This window comes from Periplaneta americana, chromosome 1, assembly GCF_040183065.1.
Source record: "Periplaneta americana isolate PAMFEO1 chromosome 1, P.americana_PAMFEO1_priV1, whole genome shotgun sequence".
In the NCBI taxonomy this organism is placed as follows: domain Eukaryota; kingdom Metazoa; phylum Arthropoda; class Insecta; order Blattodea; family Blattidae; genus Periplaneta; species Periplaneta americana.
The window spans coordinates 83134884-83154599 of NC_091117.1; the positions used below are offsets into that span (position 1 = coordinate 83134884).

Below are 19716 nucleotides of genomic sequence, written 5' to 3' on the forward strand. Positions count from 1 at the left end.
ACATCGTATTATTAAACCAAATAAACTCTAAAGTGAATTTTTACTGCATATATTTCAATTTGTAGCTCATATTTAAACAGTTTTAACTGCAAAGTTGCATGCGTATGTTCAGGCTGTTTTGTGCATAAAGTTTCGTGGTCTATGCATTAGTCATTAGAATTTGTAATTCATTGTTATTGATTGCTGTTGAAAAGCTGCTAAACCATAGATCTTCATAGATTACGTTTTACCACCATCCGTTTTCCTAGGAGAATTAAATCTCAGTCATTTTTGTCTCTGATTCTTGCTCGCTCTCTCACTCACTCACTCACTCACTCACTCACTCACTCACTCACTCACTCACTCACTCACTCACTCACTCACTCACTCACTCACTCACTCACTCACATAAATAATTAAATACACACCTATTCGAAAAATAAAGAAATATATCAAAATTAAGGCCGAAAATAATAACAAAAAATGAGATATGTTGCTGTATTTAAGGAGAACTTCTCGCAGTTGGGTTGCTTGGCATAGATTGAAAATAAACCACAATGATTCTTGGAAGTAAAAGTAATTTAATGATTGTTTTCCATTCAGTGATATAAAATATGAAATATGCTATTTATAGACAAATGAATTAATAAATACGATGATAGTAAAATTAATAATAGTAGGCCTACTACAGTTCATACGTAAAATGACAATCATGAGAATTTCAATATGAAATATTATTTAACAATATAATATGGCACATTAACAAATACAATACAGTACAATACAATAAAATACAATACAGTACAATAATAAATAATAATTACTCCTATGCGAACTATACAATACTGTTAATGTAGGAACAATAAATATGAACTAATTCTTAGTTATCTAATTATAGTTAATGTGTTCTGTATGTTCATGGCAGTGATGATTTAAGATCTTGTAAATGTTGTAAGACTGATGGCCTTCAGGTTACTTTGTCATTCATAACTCAATATCGCGTCTCTTAGTTTGTTTAAAAGAATTCCTAGCTATAAATATGCCTTTTCCAAACTAAAGAAAGAAGAGATTTGGAGAGAGCTTTGAAAGATTTATTTCAAATGGTAAGGCCTAACGATAAGCATTCTTGGTTCTATTATGTTATTCATTGTTATAAATCAGATTTTGAATTATTCAGTGTTTCCAATATTTGAGTCAACAGATCTGTGGTACGTTTTTGTGACTCTTCAACCCACTCAAATTTCTCATCATATTTATCAAATTTTTCTTTTAGAGATTTCTGAGAGTGAGTGAACTGCAACTCACTCAAATCTGTAAATTTCTTAATGATCTTTTCTAGGCTCCTATGGTTATTATCCATCTTATTTTGAAAATTTTTTATACTTTCTTCAACTATCTCAAGTTTTTTATGGCTTTCATGAAACTTGTTTTGCATTTTATCAATGTTGTTACTGTTGTCAGCAATTTTTTGCAAACTTTCATTGTGTGTTTGTTGTAGATGTTTATTTATCTGCTCAACATCTGATATTTCCTTTTGCTCACTGATAATACTTATTGCTGCGTTAAGCGTTTTCAAGTCCATTCTGTAATTAGTGGCATAATTTTTATTTGGAAAGACTATTTTGGAGTTTATGTTGAGCAGAACACTTACCTGCTTTTCTGAGGGACTTATATTTGGAAATAATATTGCCTTCTTTAGCGCATTGTTCAAATAAGAAGCCATTTTCGATACACAGGTCAGTTTGCAAATCTTTTCCATGAATCTATTCCAGTATATGAGTGTACTCTCAATCTCGTAGAGTAACGTGATTTTCGAAACCACGCACAGCATTTCAGCATTGTCTTGGGCGTTTTTGACAATATTCACACCTATCCCTATCAGAATGTTGAGCATAACTAGACTAATTAAGAATACAAACAATAGGAACATGATTGTGCTGTATCCAACAGTTGAAATGGATGACATATAAGAACCATCAGCCATCAGCATAATTGTTTGTGACAGTGATGATCGGAGTGTATGAAAATTATGATTATTATTATCTGGTGTCACATTGTCGTGGTAGAGTATATAGAAACTAACTGCAAATGCTATGATGAAAAAGGCATACGATAAGAAAATGTAACAATAGTATAATGCAACAGATTTCATCATTTCAATGTTTTTAGATAGTTGGGGAAGTCGCCCAATTAGCAATGCCAGTTCAATCCATGACAGAAACAGTGAAAATGCTGTAAACAATCTTCTGTTCTCGTCTTCATCCCACGATTTGAACAACACTATTGCAGTAATGAAGACTAATGCAATGTCTAGCATCGTGTCCAGTGTGAGGAGATATCTCGAAGGAGACATGACAAATTTGAAGAGTTCCCTTAAGGTGTGACAGAATAGGATAAGGAGTAGTAGAATCCAAATAAGATTCCCGTACGTTGTCCTAAATCTTTCCAAATGTGTTTCTTGATCTTCTTCTATCGTATCTGCTTCTGTTGAAACGTTTTGTAGTTTAGCATTTAAATCACTATTTGTATAACTCGGTAGTCCATAGTCCATGAAAATGTATATATTTAATAAAATTAAGAATAAAACATACAGAACTATGCTTGTGAAATATGTTGCTCTAATTCTAAACCACTTGAGATGCAGGAAGCTCGTAACAATTGGATGTGTAAGTAATTTCCTATGCTCTGCAGATTGACTAAAATGATACAGTAGGTCCATTTCAGGTGTAAGAACTTGCATTTCGTGATTGCTGTCGATAGATTCTTCATCCTGATTAGTAACTAAAGGAACTGCATCCTCTTGAGATGTCGATTTTCCCAGATTATCCTGTCTCGTATGTGCCAACAAGAAGCTGTAATTAAATATTAGCTCGTAGTCTTCATCGTCTGGGAAATGATGACTGGTCTTCAGGGAGTAATTAAGGAGAGTTTCCACAGCTGATACTGGCAGTGGTGTTTGATCAAAAACGTTTCGGAGTTTAATATCTGCTCCGTGACTTAAAAGTGCGACAACACTGTCAAGATCTTCATTGTGTGCTGCATAATGCAGAGCTGTATTACCTCTAGCATCTGGTGCATTAATGTTGAATTTTGACTCAGGGTGTAATTGAAGAAAAGATTTTAAAATATCTTTATTCTGTCTCAAGCACGCAAGTATTACCGGTGGTCTTTTATCGTAATCAGTAGTAGCATTTGGATCTGCTTTGAATTCCAATAACACCTTAACCACATCTTTCAACCCGTGATTGCTAGCATATTGTAAAAGTGTATAATAACCGTCATTCATTTCTTGTAATGCAAGAGTGTTGCATTTGTTTACATTTTCCTTAAACATTTGAATAAATTCATCCGTCTGTCTTCTGTGTAAATGCTGAAATAAAGTTTCACGAAGAGTGCTTTCACGATCTTCTAAAAAACTCTTCTGTGGAAGAAGTTTCTTCAGGTATGGAAACTTCTCTGTAATAATATCACGTGTTGACTTTTGTTCTACTCCTTGCAGACTGTCCAAGTCTAATTCATGACCATCATGTTCTAGTATTATCCTTAGTGCCTCAGGATTTTTCTTAAGCGCTGCTATTTGGATTGCTGTGTAACCGTTCTTGTCAACTTTATTTACATCTATATTTTCTTGATGTAATAGAAGAGAAATACACTCCAGGGATCTTCTGTCATCTTCGTCATCGCTTCTTTTGTGAATTTCCACAGCTATATGTAAAGCAGTTTTCCCAGAATCATCTACCATGTTAATATTTGTTCTTCTATCCTGTAATAGAATTTTCATGGCCTCATGATTGCCTGCCTCTACAGCTAAATGAATGGGCGATTTATGCGTTATAATATTAACTGTATTTGGATCTGCTCCTGCTAGAAGCAAAGCATTTACAAATTCCTCGCAACCAATTTCTTTGCACGCCATTTCGAGGCAAGTTGCATTGTAAGGTTTACTGTACCAGTTATTGGGATCAATACGTGCGTTACCATACATGTCCACTTGACACAAAAGATCACGGAAGACATTCAGTTGACGATGTTGAAAAGCTGCTAGAAGTTGAGTGTAGGAATTGGATTGAAGCTGCTCAAGCTTTGGCGGTGGAAGAATGGTATTCAGATCAGGGTAGCGTTCTAAGATGACTTCACGCGCTGATCTGCCAATTCCTCTAGCAGAATCCAAGTCTAAGACATGGGATCCATGTTTAAGCATAGCTAAAACTGCGTCACGTCCTCCGTAGCTTGCAGCTTCATAGATGGCGGTGCATCCTTTCTTGTTGGGTCTGTTCACATCCATCTCTGACCGGGACATCAGTAGCGCAATGCAACGTTCGTACCTGGAAAACATTGTTTACATTAGAATTATTTTCTTTAGCTTTAAATTTGAAAGCTTCATAGTCCTATTTTCATTGCCATATTTGAAATACATCCTATGTGTCTAAAGTTAATAATGATTTATTAAGTACTACGGTGACGTCAGAATTCGGTTTACTATAATTAACATAAAAACTCTATGCATATAATGAAATGTTCCATTTAACCATTTCCCCACTCATGAAGTGTATCAGCATGTGGTCTTGCCTGCTTCAGATTTGAAGTACGGTTCACTATTCGTTCCTCAAAGAAAGTAACATTAAGCAGTGGTAAAAATTATACCGTTATTATAATACGTAATTGTTAGCTGGTAACCATTGACTGAATGAAATGTTAACCAAAGTTTGGACTAATAAACTGGGAAGTGACAAACAATATTGCAGAATGATTGCGAAGGTAAAATGGAAAGTAAAATTGTTTCGTTTTGCTACTTTGGAACAACGTAATGATTTTGTTTCTGCTGTTGAATTATTTGAATCTTAGAGTAATAATTATTCTATTTACGATTTTGAATCAGATTTCTGATTTTTGTGAAACCCAGACTTGAATATTAGCCTACACTCTCTAAAGTTGAAGAGAAAACTGGAAGTTGTTAGATGGTGTGGTAAATTTAGTGTCAAACGTGAAGAATTTTCTAGCGATTTGTTTGATGTGATACAATTTATTTATAAGTATCGAATTGGGCTATAGAATGAAATATTTTTATGTTTATGTGTAAATGTAGGAAATTATTACGTTGGTTCCAGAAAAAAACAGAAAATTGTGGTGAGTGTTCATCTTACAAAGTATGTTGTGAAGATCATTTGACTATTGATTATTTAGAATTTGTTCTTCTTCTTACCCATCCATCTCAAAGGCCACTTCTGGTGATCCGTAGATGGCGACAAATTCATTCGCAACGTCTATGTTAGTCTAGATATGACTTTCTTTTTTAATAATAAGTAATTGTACGAAATGCGGTATAAATTTGCTACAGTTTATCTCCTGAAGCTTATTTAAGTAAACATTTCTACTATAGGCCTATCTATATCCATAGTAGCAATAAACCGACCTGATTTACTAAACATACATTTATTTAGATAAGACGTTATATAGTTGCAACATATAGCATGTTTTAAAGTTGATTTATGAAATAATTATAGAATATATGACCCAATTTTACATTGTAATGTGTCAAATAAATTGTGGCAAACTACAGAATTATATTTCCTAAAGATAAACGAATAATTATACATTCTAGACTACAACATATATATTGCCAAACACAACAGAGGAGCTCACCTAGAAATGTAACCTGATGTTACAGCGGTATCTACATTTCATCAGTAGTTCGTTAGTAAAGTAGACATATTACTCTGTTTTATTTCCACTGTTCTGATCACCTTCGTATGGACTTAACAGGTCTATTTTATTTTTGTAATGCAAATTAAAATTAATTTTATAAAGTTTTCAATTATATGTAATGAATATAATTACTTAATTTTCAAACGATAATTTCAACTGAAAACAACTTTGGCACAATCTTTAGCAAGAAAGTACATTTCAGGAAAGCAATCCAAACTTTATACAATCATACAAAGCTCTCCATAAAATGCCCCGATGGACAACAATTTTACTTAATAATAAAGGTGTAAGGCAGGGACGTAGGCTGTCATTAGACGTCTTCAATATTCACATATACAAAATTATGAAAGGTGGGAATAATCAGCAACCAGTGGAATGTAATTAAACAGAAGGAACAGAATACAATCATATCTATATGCAGATGATCAGATTACCTACAATTGCAAAATATGCAGATGAACTACAGATAGCGGTTACTGAATTGAAAGAAAATTTAAGCCTCACAGATAAGATCAATGAGATTATGTGGAAAAGATAATCAGATAATCATCATGACAGATTAAATGGAAAATAAATATCAGAATTCATATATCTGAGAAATCTAATATCAAATGACGAAAAGGAAATAATCATAAAATTCCAGCAATACATAAAAATAAACGCAATATTTAAACCATAAACCAAATGCTAACCGAAAAAAAAAACATTTCTTCGTAATGTTATAACAAAATCGACTCTTTTATGACAGTGAAATTTGGTTGTTGAATGAAAGGGATAAGCAAAAACTAGAGGTAGCACAGATGGGATTTTTGAGACAACTATTGGGACTTATACTGTGATGCATAATCAACGATATCCATACATTACAGAAAACCTTAAAGTGAAAAATAGGCTATTGTAGAAAATATACAACTTTATATCATTTTGCTAGAAAAAGTGAGTTGGGCACCTAGAAAGAATGAAACCAAATCCCATACTAAAATTATCATGGTAGTAACATCTAGAATTGTAGGAAAAGAGACATAGAGCGACCAAAACAAAGATGGAGAAACTAAGTACACCTTTAAGAGCCATAAGGGAACAGGTCAAAGGCCCTATCCCAACATACGTTTATGATTATAGTGAAATACTTAATGTTTTTACATTGTTTAGTTTTCTTAAGCATATTTTAAATTAATGTTTTTTTTTTCAATTTCGTGCAATCTTTGCTTTTTTTGAAATATTGAAATTTCAGGTATGTCGCATAGTATAAAATGACATATAGTCTCTTTAGCATCTGTTCAAAATAGAACTTGAAGAAAGGAATTGAAAGCTAACATCCCTTGCTAAAAAGATTTTAAGGAATATATTATACTGCACAAGTTAGTATACAGTTAGTAAGACAAAAAGATGCATATCTGAAACAAATGCACATACAGAGCGGAAGTAGTAACTGTGCAGATTTTAACAGATTATATTCCTTGGATACAGTACAACAAAGAAAATTCTAAAATCATATTAGTCCCATACGAATAATTTTCTCAGAAAAAAATCTTCTCTTAAATATTAACATTGTTTTACCCATTAAGTATTATCCGTACGAATCTGATTTTTATTATTATTGTGAAATAAACTGATAAGGAATGATTTATCCCTTTGCAGTTTTTCAATAATATGGACGGCTTTTTTATTTTTGCAAATGAAATAAAAGATTAACATGTACCATTATTTCCTGTCATTAGGAAGTCTGGCATCCTTACTGTAGTGGCTAAGGGACGGAACTCAGCCGTTCAAACCGAGTGCGTGTGTGCTTTCGTTCGTGAGTCAGCGATGATCTATTGCCAAACGACGCAGACTTTCAATCTAATTTTGTAATTAACCATGCACTTAATTACAAAACGCATAATGGTTTTCGATTTATTGTAATATATTGTAATGCTCACTTCAACCTGCACAGTTGTATCACTTCCATTCCATATATATTATTAACTAAAAAAACACATATCAATTATTTGTTTATACCTGGCTGAATTTTCTCCTTGACCAAAATTCTTTGCAGCAAGATGAAGGGCTGTTCTTCCATAACTGTCTACAGCATTTAATTTGGTCCTCTTATCCAATAGAAGAACTTTGAGTGTCTTGTCATTTCCTTTTGATGCAGCATAGTGTATTGGTTCCGGTACAATGGCGTTAATATTCGGTTTAACACCAGACACAAGTAAAGCTCTAACAAACTCTTCACATTCAGCTTTCCGACAGGCTATTTCGAGACAGGAAGACCAATGAGGTGGTCCATATTTGTGAACGAGATTTACATTTGGATTCTTTAAAAGTTCAGAGAATTTGGAAATATCTCGAGCCAATAATGACTCAAGAAGCTGTTCTTGTAGATCTTCTGAATTCTGTTTGCCTGTGGGGGTGGTACTTTCTTGTTCTTCCATGATGTTAGAATTACACGGAATTTGTTGTTTTAATTGTGACTATTATAGTTCTGCAATGCCGGTGTTAAGTAGTGTAGCGTATTGTTCTCAATCTTGATCAGCTATTGCTGAAACAATTTCTGAAACAAAACAAAAAAACAACAAAATATAGCATAGTATAGACTGATTTTAATAAAAATGAAGATGACACTTACTTTGTCTCTATACATTTTCTGCGTATCACAGCAATTCACTTTCATCAAAATGTTATGAATAATATTTTTGTTTATAAATTATTATATTTCATTATAATTCAAAGGGTACATATAAATGAAGGCATTTGTTTTGCACCCTAATAGGACGTAAGCTTCCACTTGCTCAGTTGTACACAAAAGAATGCCATTCGATCTCATTCATAAATTGCACTGTGATGGTTAAATATGGTGAAAAATCAGTAAATTCTCAATTTTTTCCTTTAAAATACTCTTTAATATGTGAATACATAAAATTTAATGCGAATTTACAGCCTGATCAGCTGTTGTGACACCATGTTTAAAGCTCTGTTGCACAGGATTTTTAAATGACAATTAACTTTGATTGCATTTGTTAGTAACTTAATAGTTTTTCTTTAAAATACTGTTAGATATGTGAAAAATACATTGAATAATATTGAATATCCATTTATGGTTTTGTCAGCAACTGTGACACCATTTTTAAAGTTCTGCTGCATATGTTTTTCAAATGATTGTACAGTATGTACATTTTTTTTATAATGCTTGCGTGGGTTTATTTACATTTTTATCGAGTCAGAATAATCAGTACATACTATTATAGGTAGTGCCACCGATTTAGCCTATATGTTTCTCCTTCCTTCACTTTAGGACCCATGGTGCGAGCCTAGATAGTTTTGTTATAGCAATCTAAACGTATCTCTCCTTTAGTTTTGATAAAACAGAACAACTGCCTGATATTAGTTTATGTTTTTGAATATCCCTTGGGTTAACATACTACTGGACCATATTAACTTTCATCCCTAAGAAAGGAAGCAGAGCGTTATCATTCGGCTCTCTTCCGCGAGGCCTATAGTTGCAGAAGCTGCAGTAGCGATAAGAAACGAGGAAAAGTGACTGTACAGTCCTTCAAGAAACACAGTCGTTCTGCTAACATTGGACACCAATCCATCATTATAATAATACAGCCCGAAAATTAAAAGAAAATGTAGCAGAAAAATAGAATAAGACTACTTACGTCCATTCTACCGATCGGAGGACGCATGTCAATGCAGGAAGAATTATGTGAGCTATAGGCCTATGTACGTACACACTATTTCCTGCCCGGTTCTCATTTTCACTACTGCTGCGGCTACTTCGCATATTTTCCACGAGTACTTTTATCGTTATCAGTCTGTGTAGGAATTGCCTTCAGACTTGTGTGTGTCACGACTTTTATTGATTAATTGTGAAGTTGTGTGATTTGTAAGTGAAAGTCAATTAGATATTTGTTTATTTTCTCTTGCAAATTAATAATATTAAAGCCATCTTTGCCTCAAATTTTATAGGTACTACGTTTTCTTGCAATACTGGGCAAATAATATTCCACGTAATGTAAAAGTGGACTGTTTTAAATGTCGTATATCGATTTACAGTCTTACTAATAAACCGTGTATAGTTTTTATACGAGACTTAAGCAGAGCTGAGACAGAAAACGTTACTAATAATCAGGGCGTATTTTGCGGGCTACCGGGGCTACCGGCGGTAGCCCAAGGAAATTACAAAAGAAAAAGTTTATAATATAACATAATGTAATAATTTTGTATTATTAGTTTTACCATAGTAATTAAAATTAAAGTAATTGTTAGATATATTTTGTGTAATAATAGGGTCAGCGGTAGCCCAAACCCTTTAACCAGTATACGCCACTGCGGCTAATAAACCATGCATAAGCGATGGATGTATAAACAGTCTGTAACTATACAATGGGAATTGCTTTGGAGTAGCTATGTACACGAAACCCCTTGTTTAAGCGTTGTATAGGCTATAGAAAAAAAATGGCCTCCCCTCTAACAGCTGTTCGTATCGATTGTCATTCTTGTAACCACAGAAGAACAAACCAAAGAGCACAGAATAATTAGAATAATATTGCTGTAGCTTATATTATTTGACTTGAGTCTAGAGCCTAACCATCAAAAGCTTCCACTTGAGTAAGTAGTTAGAATTTCACTCACCAGGTGGCAGTGGTGTTACTATCGATACTTAACATGGCACACTAGAGCGCTCTACCGGATGCAATAGAGAACCTCAGATATTCTATTACCTTTCGTAATGAAGTAATGACGAAACTATGACGTAGCTGTGTAACAGTTATACTGTTATTCACGACGTATGTATTGATTATTAGTAAGGAATTTACACACGACTTATAAACGAGCTACTCATTATATAAGTATAAGACAGTTAAACGTCTGTATAGGGAGATTTTATTAATAGGACCGTTATTGTATATCACCATTAAATCTCTAATCTATTTGAAGTCAACTAATTTTTTTTGCAGCCTCTCTTTATTTATAATAATCCGTGGCGCCATAGCCCATGAAGGGCTAATGCCGATGAGCTGACTGCTGGACTCACGTCCACATGTATCAGCAGAGGTGAACGATCATGCAACTAGTACGGAAGTATCGAGCGGTCAGCACGATGAACCCCCCAGCCGTTATAACTAGTGTTCGTAACCAGATTTCACTATCTATCGTAGCTTCCCAAATTCATCAGGATTTTGAGTGGGCACCGGTCCCATACACTGGAAGAAATTTCATGAGAAAATTCTTTTTCAGTGAGTATTCGAACCAACTGTCTTTATCTATGCTTGCTCAATTGATTGGCATTGAGAAGGGCGACAATTTTGAGGGAATGTGAAATTAGTAGTTAAAATCTTGTCCATGAAAGGGAACGTATGCGTACTCAAAAGATAGTCGAATGTTATTTCTGACCATTTCAATTAGCCTATACGTTTTTACTTTATTTTTTTTTAACGGCGGGAACTGATTGCTAAGCGAAGTTTCCCTATTCAGGAGTAGCACGGAAAAATTCTGCGGTTCCAAGGCGAAAGGTGATGTCATTAGTTGCAGTTTTGAGGAGAGAGAATTAAAAGTTTGAACGACTGTACAGAATCACAATAATATGACGTTTCGTAATAACGAGTTAGAGAGAAAAGTGACCGAAATATGCATGTCATCTTTTGCCACATTTAAGATGCACAAAGTCCACCGCTGTGGAGTAACGGTTAGCATGTCTGTCCGTAAAACGAGAGGCCCCGGTTTCAAATCCTGGTTGGGACAAGTTATCTGGTTGAGGTTTTTTTTCCAGGTTTTTCCATCAACCCGTTAAGAGCAAATACTGGGTAATTTTCGGCCCTGGACTCTGGACTCATTTCGCTGGCATTATCACTTTTATATGTTAGACCCTAGATAACCACAGCAGTTGATAAAGCTTCGTAAAATATTAAATTAAAAATAAAAATGCACAACATTGTCGCAAAATCTCATTTTCGCTAAAAATTGACACCGCCTTTTGCCTTGAAACCACAGAATTGTAACCACTTTTGCCGAGGTGCGCCATGAAAAGTAAATCTTAGGCTGGCGCACGAAATGTCATACCATTTCTTTTACACATAACACATATTTATTTGTAATAAAGTAGTACAGAAACGGAAAAGAATTCATCATTATAGGCTGTGAAATGTTTCCTAAGGAATAACGTGTTCAATATGACCGCCATTTTTCTCACAATCTCTTGCAAACGAACTCTTATGTGTAATTAGACCATGACAATGATGATTAGACCTCGGGTTTTTAGATTCAAATAGGATAGGTTGCAACATTTTTATGTAAAAACCCCTAAATGTATGCAACATGAGAAAGTCTGGAGCGATGATATTGCCTAAAGCCAGGCGCTTTGAAGAACATATATTTCAGCCTACGTTAAACTAGCCTAAACATACGAGGTCTAATGATGATAATAATGACGGCGATGACGATGATTATTGAAAAAATGGAGCGATACCGGGTGGCAAATGAAAACAGTAGTATCTCGCGAATGTCTGCTATGAAGGCCGGTTTTGTTCACTAAAAATTGTACTTGAACTCGCTGGAATTTAAACTCCGGTCTCCGACATAAAAAGCTCACCCTACACTCGTTCGTTTAACGGTGCACCAGACCTGGATTCTTAATTCATACTGACTTATTCAGAGACTGTAAAATTGCAGTCATATGCCTGATAAAGGGTTTCCAGCTAAAATATTACTGGCAGCACTCCTACCGATAACGTTATCGTCCACATGATAAGATAAAATACATAAGTATTCATAGTTTACAGAATAAATAGGTTTAGGAGATAGTGTGAGAATAGGACTATTTTTCTGAGAAAAACCAACCACATGCTATGTGCCTGCAGTGTATTTGAATCCTCACCGTACTAGCCTAAGAATGTTGGCACCTGGTCTTCGCACCAGACACCCATCTTCGTTGTGTCAATAGCAGTTCGGAAATCCAACACGGAACAGCTGAATTTGCTGCCGGAGAACTGTCGCTCGAAACGATTTCTACACTCTCTTTTACTCAGTCTTTACTTTCATATTGTAAATCACTTAAAAAAAATCGATTTTCAGATTTCCGCGAAAAACTCCCATCAATCTCCGTCTTTGTTCACCACAAATTCCACTTCAACCTGCCGATATTCAAATCCGGATTACTAGACTCTACCATTATACAGAGTGTTAAAAAAAGTGTCCAATATTTTAGGAGGTGCTAGTATGAATCAAAAGAAGAAAATAATGTCCTACAACACATACTTTCTGAGATCTGAACACTTGTTATAAGAGGTGCTCAGTGTGACGTCCATTCATGGCAATGGATTCCTCTTCCTCTCGGCGTAAGAAATCACGCACTCTTTGAAATTTGTTTTAATACGTTAATAAGAAAGTCCTGATAGCGATCCCCAGTTAATCTCTGTGCTATTACGTATAGCCCTATTAATCTATCACCAAGAACGCCTGCCTATAAGTTGATTGAGAATCGGTGCTGATGCTTTGTTTCTTCAACTGCATGGGGATTTTCATCAGTCTACGCATGCTGATTACGAAAATTCACATCATCTCTGCTGAACCCCGCTTATATCTGCAACCAAACTTTTGTTTTCAGTATTCCTTGCGACGTATCATTATTCCACGCCAGGGGTGTCAACTACCGTATGATTATCTGTAATCTGCTGTATTGTAGGACAGAGAAATGCATTGCCGTGAATGGATGTCACATTGAGCACTTCCTATGAACAAGCGTTCAGATCTCAGAAAGTATGTGTTGTAGGACTCATGTTTATTAGGCATTACTTTTTTTTTGTTTTGATGCATACTATCACCTCCTAAAATATTGGATGCTTTTTAACACCCTGTATATCTCCTTAAATTATGTAATTAATAAATAAAGTGAAATATCTTTTAATATTAGGATTAGAGACAATTTCTTTTGTGTGCAATCCCGAATACAAATAATCATTTCTTTTCATCTCGCTGTATATAAAATTATATAATTTAAATTAAATTAATCAACTAAATAGCTAAAAAAAAAAACTTTAAACGGTACATGTATTATCCGAACCACGATAAACAAACTGAATTGTTAAGAAACGCGTAGGCCTATAACGTAGCCTATGTGACATTTATTTTTCTTTCTTTTTATACAATGTATTTAGTCATTTTGTTACGACTGGGAACCGTATTCTCGCCCAGGGCTTACGGAGATATGGCTAGTAATTCATAGACTATATTAACGTGACGTCATGTTTGGCGCATGGCACAGGTACTATCAGGGAATACTTGCATCTTGTTTGTGATGCAGTTCACGTTCTATTTATGATTGAAAACTATATCTCATACATTATTTATAACGCATTATAGTGATAAAGATGATACCACGATGCCTTTTCCTACAATTTAAATTATTTATTCTTTTATTTAATTGTTTTATTTTTACTGGCAGAATTAAGGCCATAACAAAACAAAAACAATGGAATAAGCCCTAATAATAATAATAATAATAATAATAATAATAATAAGTGCAAATGTAGACGTGTTTCATTACATGTAATTCTAAGAGTTAAAGTAAACGGTTACAATTTTGTAATAAAGAAGATAATTTGCACCAATGGAATAATTAACATATTGAAAGAAAATTTTTATATAAAAAATAAAGACCGACGATAGTCTTACTTACGTACAAATGACTTTTAAGGAACCCGCAGGTGAATTTGTCACGTAGCATTTCCAATTATTTGCTTTCATATTTTCAAATCTTACTGTTACAATTCTGTGCTATACGCGTTTATTATTGTAGGAGAAAGAAATTTGAGTGAGGAACAGTCAGTTATTGTCGGGTGAGAGAAGGTATAAGATTGGTTAGCTAGAATGCCTAAATTCAGTAAACCATTGAAAAGTAAACTTCATGCTTACGTTAGTGAATTTGGTGCCCATGTGTTTTCGACCGCTGGAACAGTTTTGTTATGTGAGGTTTGTGAAAAGACAGTTAATCACGAAAAAAAAGTATTTTGTAAGTCAGCATGTGTCATCTACGAAGTAAATATGTGAGTTATGTTGATATAATTTAAATTTATTGCATAAAATATATTATGCCTTTTTAAAATTTATAATGCATTTTTCAAAGATTATTGTGCCTTTTTTTTGCGTTTTTATTGCCTATTTTGCCTGCCTTTTTTAACTGTTATAAATGCCTAAACATCCGGGTTCTAATGATAAGCAAGACACTTTACTTTATATAACAGGAAAATCCATGGAAAAAAAATAAAATATATTGAAATAAATCTAATACACAATAATGTAACACGGAACTCACCAAGGATGAAGAATAAAACTGGCACGAAGGAAGGGTAGGAGGACTATGCCTTATGTCGATGTAGATTTTGTTACCCTGACAGTGAACACTTAGAGAAGGGAGAACGATTATGAAAAAAAAAAATACTCAAATCTAAATATGCCGTTTTTTAAGTTGAAGAGGGAGGGAAGGGTTCGAACTCGGTAACCCCTCTTGTGTACACCCCTGGCGTGAGCAAGCAGTCAAGTACTTTGCTTGCTAGATGCACGCGCGTCGTTCAATTTAACACTCTAGTAATACTTAATCTTGTAGCCTTGTGGAACGAAGTACGGTTCCTAGGTATGACATTGTCAATTGCCCAGTGCGAAAATAAAATTCGACGGATGACTAAGAAACAAGTCGTATTCAGTATTCACTTACCACGTGGATCAGACAAAATCCGCTGTTAAAGAAACACTCGTCTCTTCCTTGATATCTGTCGAACTGATGTCGGGATTGTGCTTGGTTTGTGAGTCCACAGTAAGTATAAATAACGGAATAGCCGAGAAGCCTACGTCACTGAATCTCGTGGAAACTGCGATGACGTCGCTACAGTGTATTATAGAGGTCAGGAAGTTGCAACTGATTGCGTTGTTTTATGGAACCATTCCATTTCGACAGTACGCAGAGTACTGCGTCCAGACTTGACCCCAGGCAATGACTGTGGATTTCTTCGGTTTTGATGTGGATAAGTATAGATAACGGTGTTATCAGGATGTGGGAAAGCGAGATTAATGTGCGTACACTGTACGGTTAGCGTTCCAGATTCTTAAGGAAGTAAGTCTCAGTTAGGCTTGCCAACTCCTGAACACACGATTCCGGCAGATTTCTTGGATTCTTCTTACCAGAACTTTAACTCTGGGTGGAAACGCTGGTGGACGCGTTCTTCCCCTGTTCTTCTTAACTTCTAAAACTTTCCTTAGTTTAGTAATTGACATTTATTACATAATACTGTATATGTTAAATTATATCATTTTTATTACTCCAATATAGCCTATTGCTAATGTCCAAGGGTGGAGATGAGTTTTTAAATAGTTTATTTTAAGACGCTTTATTAACTGCGATGGTTATCTAGTGTGTTAGTCACATGAAGGTGATAATGTCAACTCAGCCCAGGATCCATTGCCTAAAGTTACCCAGCATTTCCTCGTAATGGGTTGAGGGAACACCCCAGAAAAGCCTCAACCACGTAACTTACCCAACCAGGATTTGAACCTAGTCTAAATGGCGGCCCGTGTCTTCTAGTGTAAAGGAATCCGATCATCGAACCCAGAATCGTTCTAAGGCTGGTATTCATAGTCGACACTTTATATCACCACTTTGCAAAGTGACACTTTTGACGAAAGTGGCTCTTTCATATTAGTGGTATTCATAGACGATTGAAGCAGTGCACTTTACAAAGTATCACTTTGCGCCAGCAAAGTGTAGAGTTACAATTTGGTTGGTAATAGAAGTCCCACAATGCCTTTCAAAACAAGTGAACAAACAATAACAAATTAATGACGTATAACCTACAAATTATAATGCTTGTGATGTGAATTGGGAACCTAATTGATCGCGCGAGAAAGAAAATATATATTTAAAGTTGTTTTATTTCAGTTTCTAGTTTTTGTTGACGATAGTTTAGATTATTTCAGTCAGTTCAGATATATAGCATTTTATTAAATAGTTAGTGATACTGCTGGTGAAATTAGGTTAGGTTTTGTACAGTACATAGCTGATCCATTAATTTATATAGTTAGATTAGGTTCTGTACATATCTTTTTCATTGATATATGCCGCCAAGTTTAATTTTGTATGTAACCGTTCCACTGATTTATATAGTTCGGTTACATTTTGTACATATCTTCTATTAGTTTATATAGTTAGGTTAAGTTGGATTGAGTAGGTTAAGTTTTGTGCATATATATATATATATATATATATATATATAATTAAATTTATATCATTAAGTTAGGTTTTATACGTTTCTCCTTCATTGATATATCGTGTTAGTTCCTTTATTTTCATTTTTGTCTTTTTTGTGAATAGTGAATAGAAGTAAAAAAAGAATGAAATAAACACATTACTACTGCTATTATTATTTTTTTTTCTCTCTCTCGTTTCCATTATTGCCTGCTCTTCAGGAATATTTTGAATGCCAAATGTTTCTACAATGCATAACAAAATAGGCCTAGGCTTAATAGTATGAGATCTCTTTTCATGGTGAGGTTATGACTGCACATGAACTAGAGACAGTAGATGTATTGCTTACCGGCGTGAAAATATATATTACCGGTATCAAAACAGTAATGATTATATCAACATCAAGATAAATCTTATCTCAAAAAAACAGGTAGTCAACAAAAATCAAAATCATTTTAAACCCAATATAATTATGGAATCTGCTTAGAAGGAAGGCACGTGAGGTCTCTCAATGCCAATTTAAGATAGTTATGCCTACATTAGATTGAAGTTAGTTTAATATTATTTAAGTTAAAAAATTCGTTTCAATAATAAAAAATAGGTTATATGGGCATATCTACCTACATATCACTTCATCGAATTGAGGTTATAGATATACGAATGTCACTACAGAAATATCTGAACTATAATATTATATATATATTAATGTATGGTACATATATATAGCATAGAATTTTAATGCAGTTATTGCAGTCAATAACTGCATTATTGGAGGCACTGGCAAACCTCTATTATTCGTTTTTGTCAACCAGTCATCGAAAATATAAGCAATCTCAATAAGTTTCTTTATCAAATCGGAACCGTTTTTTTTAATTCTATATCATTATAAAATTCCACGGGATTGTCTTTAGGCCTATCTCTAATTTGTACATTGTCCACTAATTGTGCCATCTCTTCCGCACGTTCTAATAATTCGACAATTTCCAAGACGTCCGCCATTTTTATACAAAGTGCCACTTTCAGCTCAAAGTGTGGTCGGAACTACACTTTCATCCAAAGTGTCCCTTTGCACCAAAGTGTCGACTGTGCAACGGAAAAGTGATACTTTGCGTCTTCCAAAGGACACTTTAATCGAAAGTGTCGACTATGAATACCAGCCTAAGTGTCCTCGTTAGGAAATATTATAAAATACAGAATAATTCTGAAAATTTTCTGCATATTATTCTTTTTTAAAGTGACGCACACACCGTTTTATTTTAGTCTGGATCAGGTGTAAGCTTACCGCGCAAAATAATTTCTTTCTTCGCTTCAAAAATTTCTCTAACTGAATGACAGGAAAGGTCACGAGATAGCTTGAATGATATTCAAGAGTACAGTCGGAAGAGAAATGACATCGATAGAATGAGTCTTGCGTTGTGATAGTTACATTACGACTTTAGTTTGTTCCATTGCATGTGAATACGTGTCCTGTATCGCACGGTATTATTATTTCATTCGTAAACATATGTTGCGCGTTTAATTAGCTTCGAATTTTTCCCTTGCTACGTTCTTTATTTCCACAGCGATGTCCTCATTTGTTCATCTTCTTGGAAGAGACAGTACTTCCATCGGCTCGCACCTCTTCTCCCTCGGCGTGCCTACATACCAACGAGTTGCTACATACACACGTCAAAACAGACAGCAACGCCACCATTGGTTTTCGGTAATTGTTTCTTTCACGAGTTATACAGCGCTCTTAGCCGTGCCTCCGCGAAGCACGGCAGAAGTGGAATAAGCGTCTTCCGTTGTATAAATTCGTCTACTTACAACGTTGTGTACATGGAGATAAGAGCTACGAAAAAAAAAAAAAGCCTCGTGTGTGCTGCATGTAACTGCAATAGCAGAAGAAAAAAGAGCAATGATATATCATATTTCAGGTAAATTTTATGAAGTTAAGTCCATGGTTTTGTTAATTAGCAGCTTTTTTTTCATGCGTAAATGTGTAACAAAGCCCGGCATACATATCGTGTGTACAGTATTTTTCTTTTTTTTTTTTTGCAGATTCCCTTTGAAAAAAAAAGTGGTGAAACAGTGTGTAATAAATATGAAACGAGACAAATTATGTCGCTCCGAGCATAGCGTTTTGTGTTCACGACACTTCTTGTGTCTTTATTGCTTATATAAGAAGACGATGTGCTCTAACTTGTAAAAAGTAGGCCTATTTCGAAGACAAACGATAAACAAAAAAAGATAAAATGGTTCACTAGCAATGGACTTAAGCTAAATACGGATAAAACCACTACAATTCCGTTTCAAACCCAGTTAAAACCTAATATCAATAAAATGTTAAAATTGTATTTCGACACTGGCATCCAAAATTCTGCAAAACTCTCGGGTATACTGTATTGTTATTGGTATTTTGATTGGAGGGAATAGAAATAACATAATAATAATAATAATAATAATAATAATAATAATAATAATAATAATAATAATAATAATAATAATAATAATCATCATCATCATCATCATCTTCATCATCATCATCATCATCATCTGTGGCGCCCAGACAGACCAACTGGTTGCTTGCTGTCTTCACGTTCACATTCCGATAATTATACACTACTGTAACAAAAAAAATCTAAAGGGGTTTTGGGTCATGTTTTACTCAAGTTACAAGCTTAGAGGTAAAGATTGTTTACTGTATTTAGGGCCTACTTTCATTCTATAATAACTTATGCAACTTGTAGAGACTGGGAAAACAATTAATAAAATAATCCGAATCATACTCTTTCATTTTATAGGTAGTCTTGCAGGTCGCATTAAAG

General features: G+C 34.5%; 1 protein-coding gene across 2 annotated transcripts in view; it reads right to left on the minus strand.

Annotated features, from left to right (window-relative positions):
- Positions 1 to 537: 537 nt before the first annotated feature.
- The window catches only part of LOC138697486 (transient receptor potential cation channel protein painless-like), an 82696-nt gene continuing 63517 nt past the window's right edge, over positions 538 to 19716 (minus strand). Inside the window, exons 1-3 of one of the 2 annotated variants that reach the window (XM_069822781.1) lie at positions 15386 to 15673; positions 7687 to 8224; positions 538 to 4304 (exon numbers count right to left, since the gene is read on the minus strand). In XM_069822781.1, coding sequence (XP_069678882.1) covers positions 1130 to 4304; positions 7687 to 8105 — 3594 coding nt within the window. In that variant the 5' untranslated portion in view covers positions 8106 to 8224; positions 15386 to 15673 and the 3' untranslated portion in view covers positions 538 to 1129. Of the gene's footprint in view, positions 4305 to 7686; positions 8225 to 15385; positions 15674 to 19716 lie in introns of those variants that run through there. The other variant, XM_069822787.1, reaches the window with a different exon arrangement.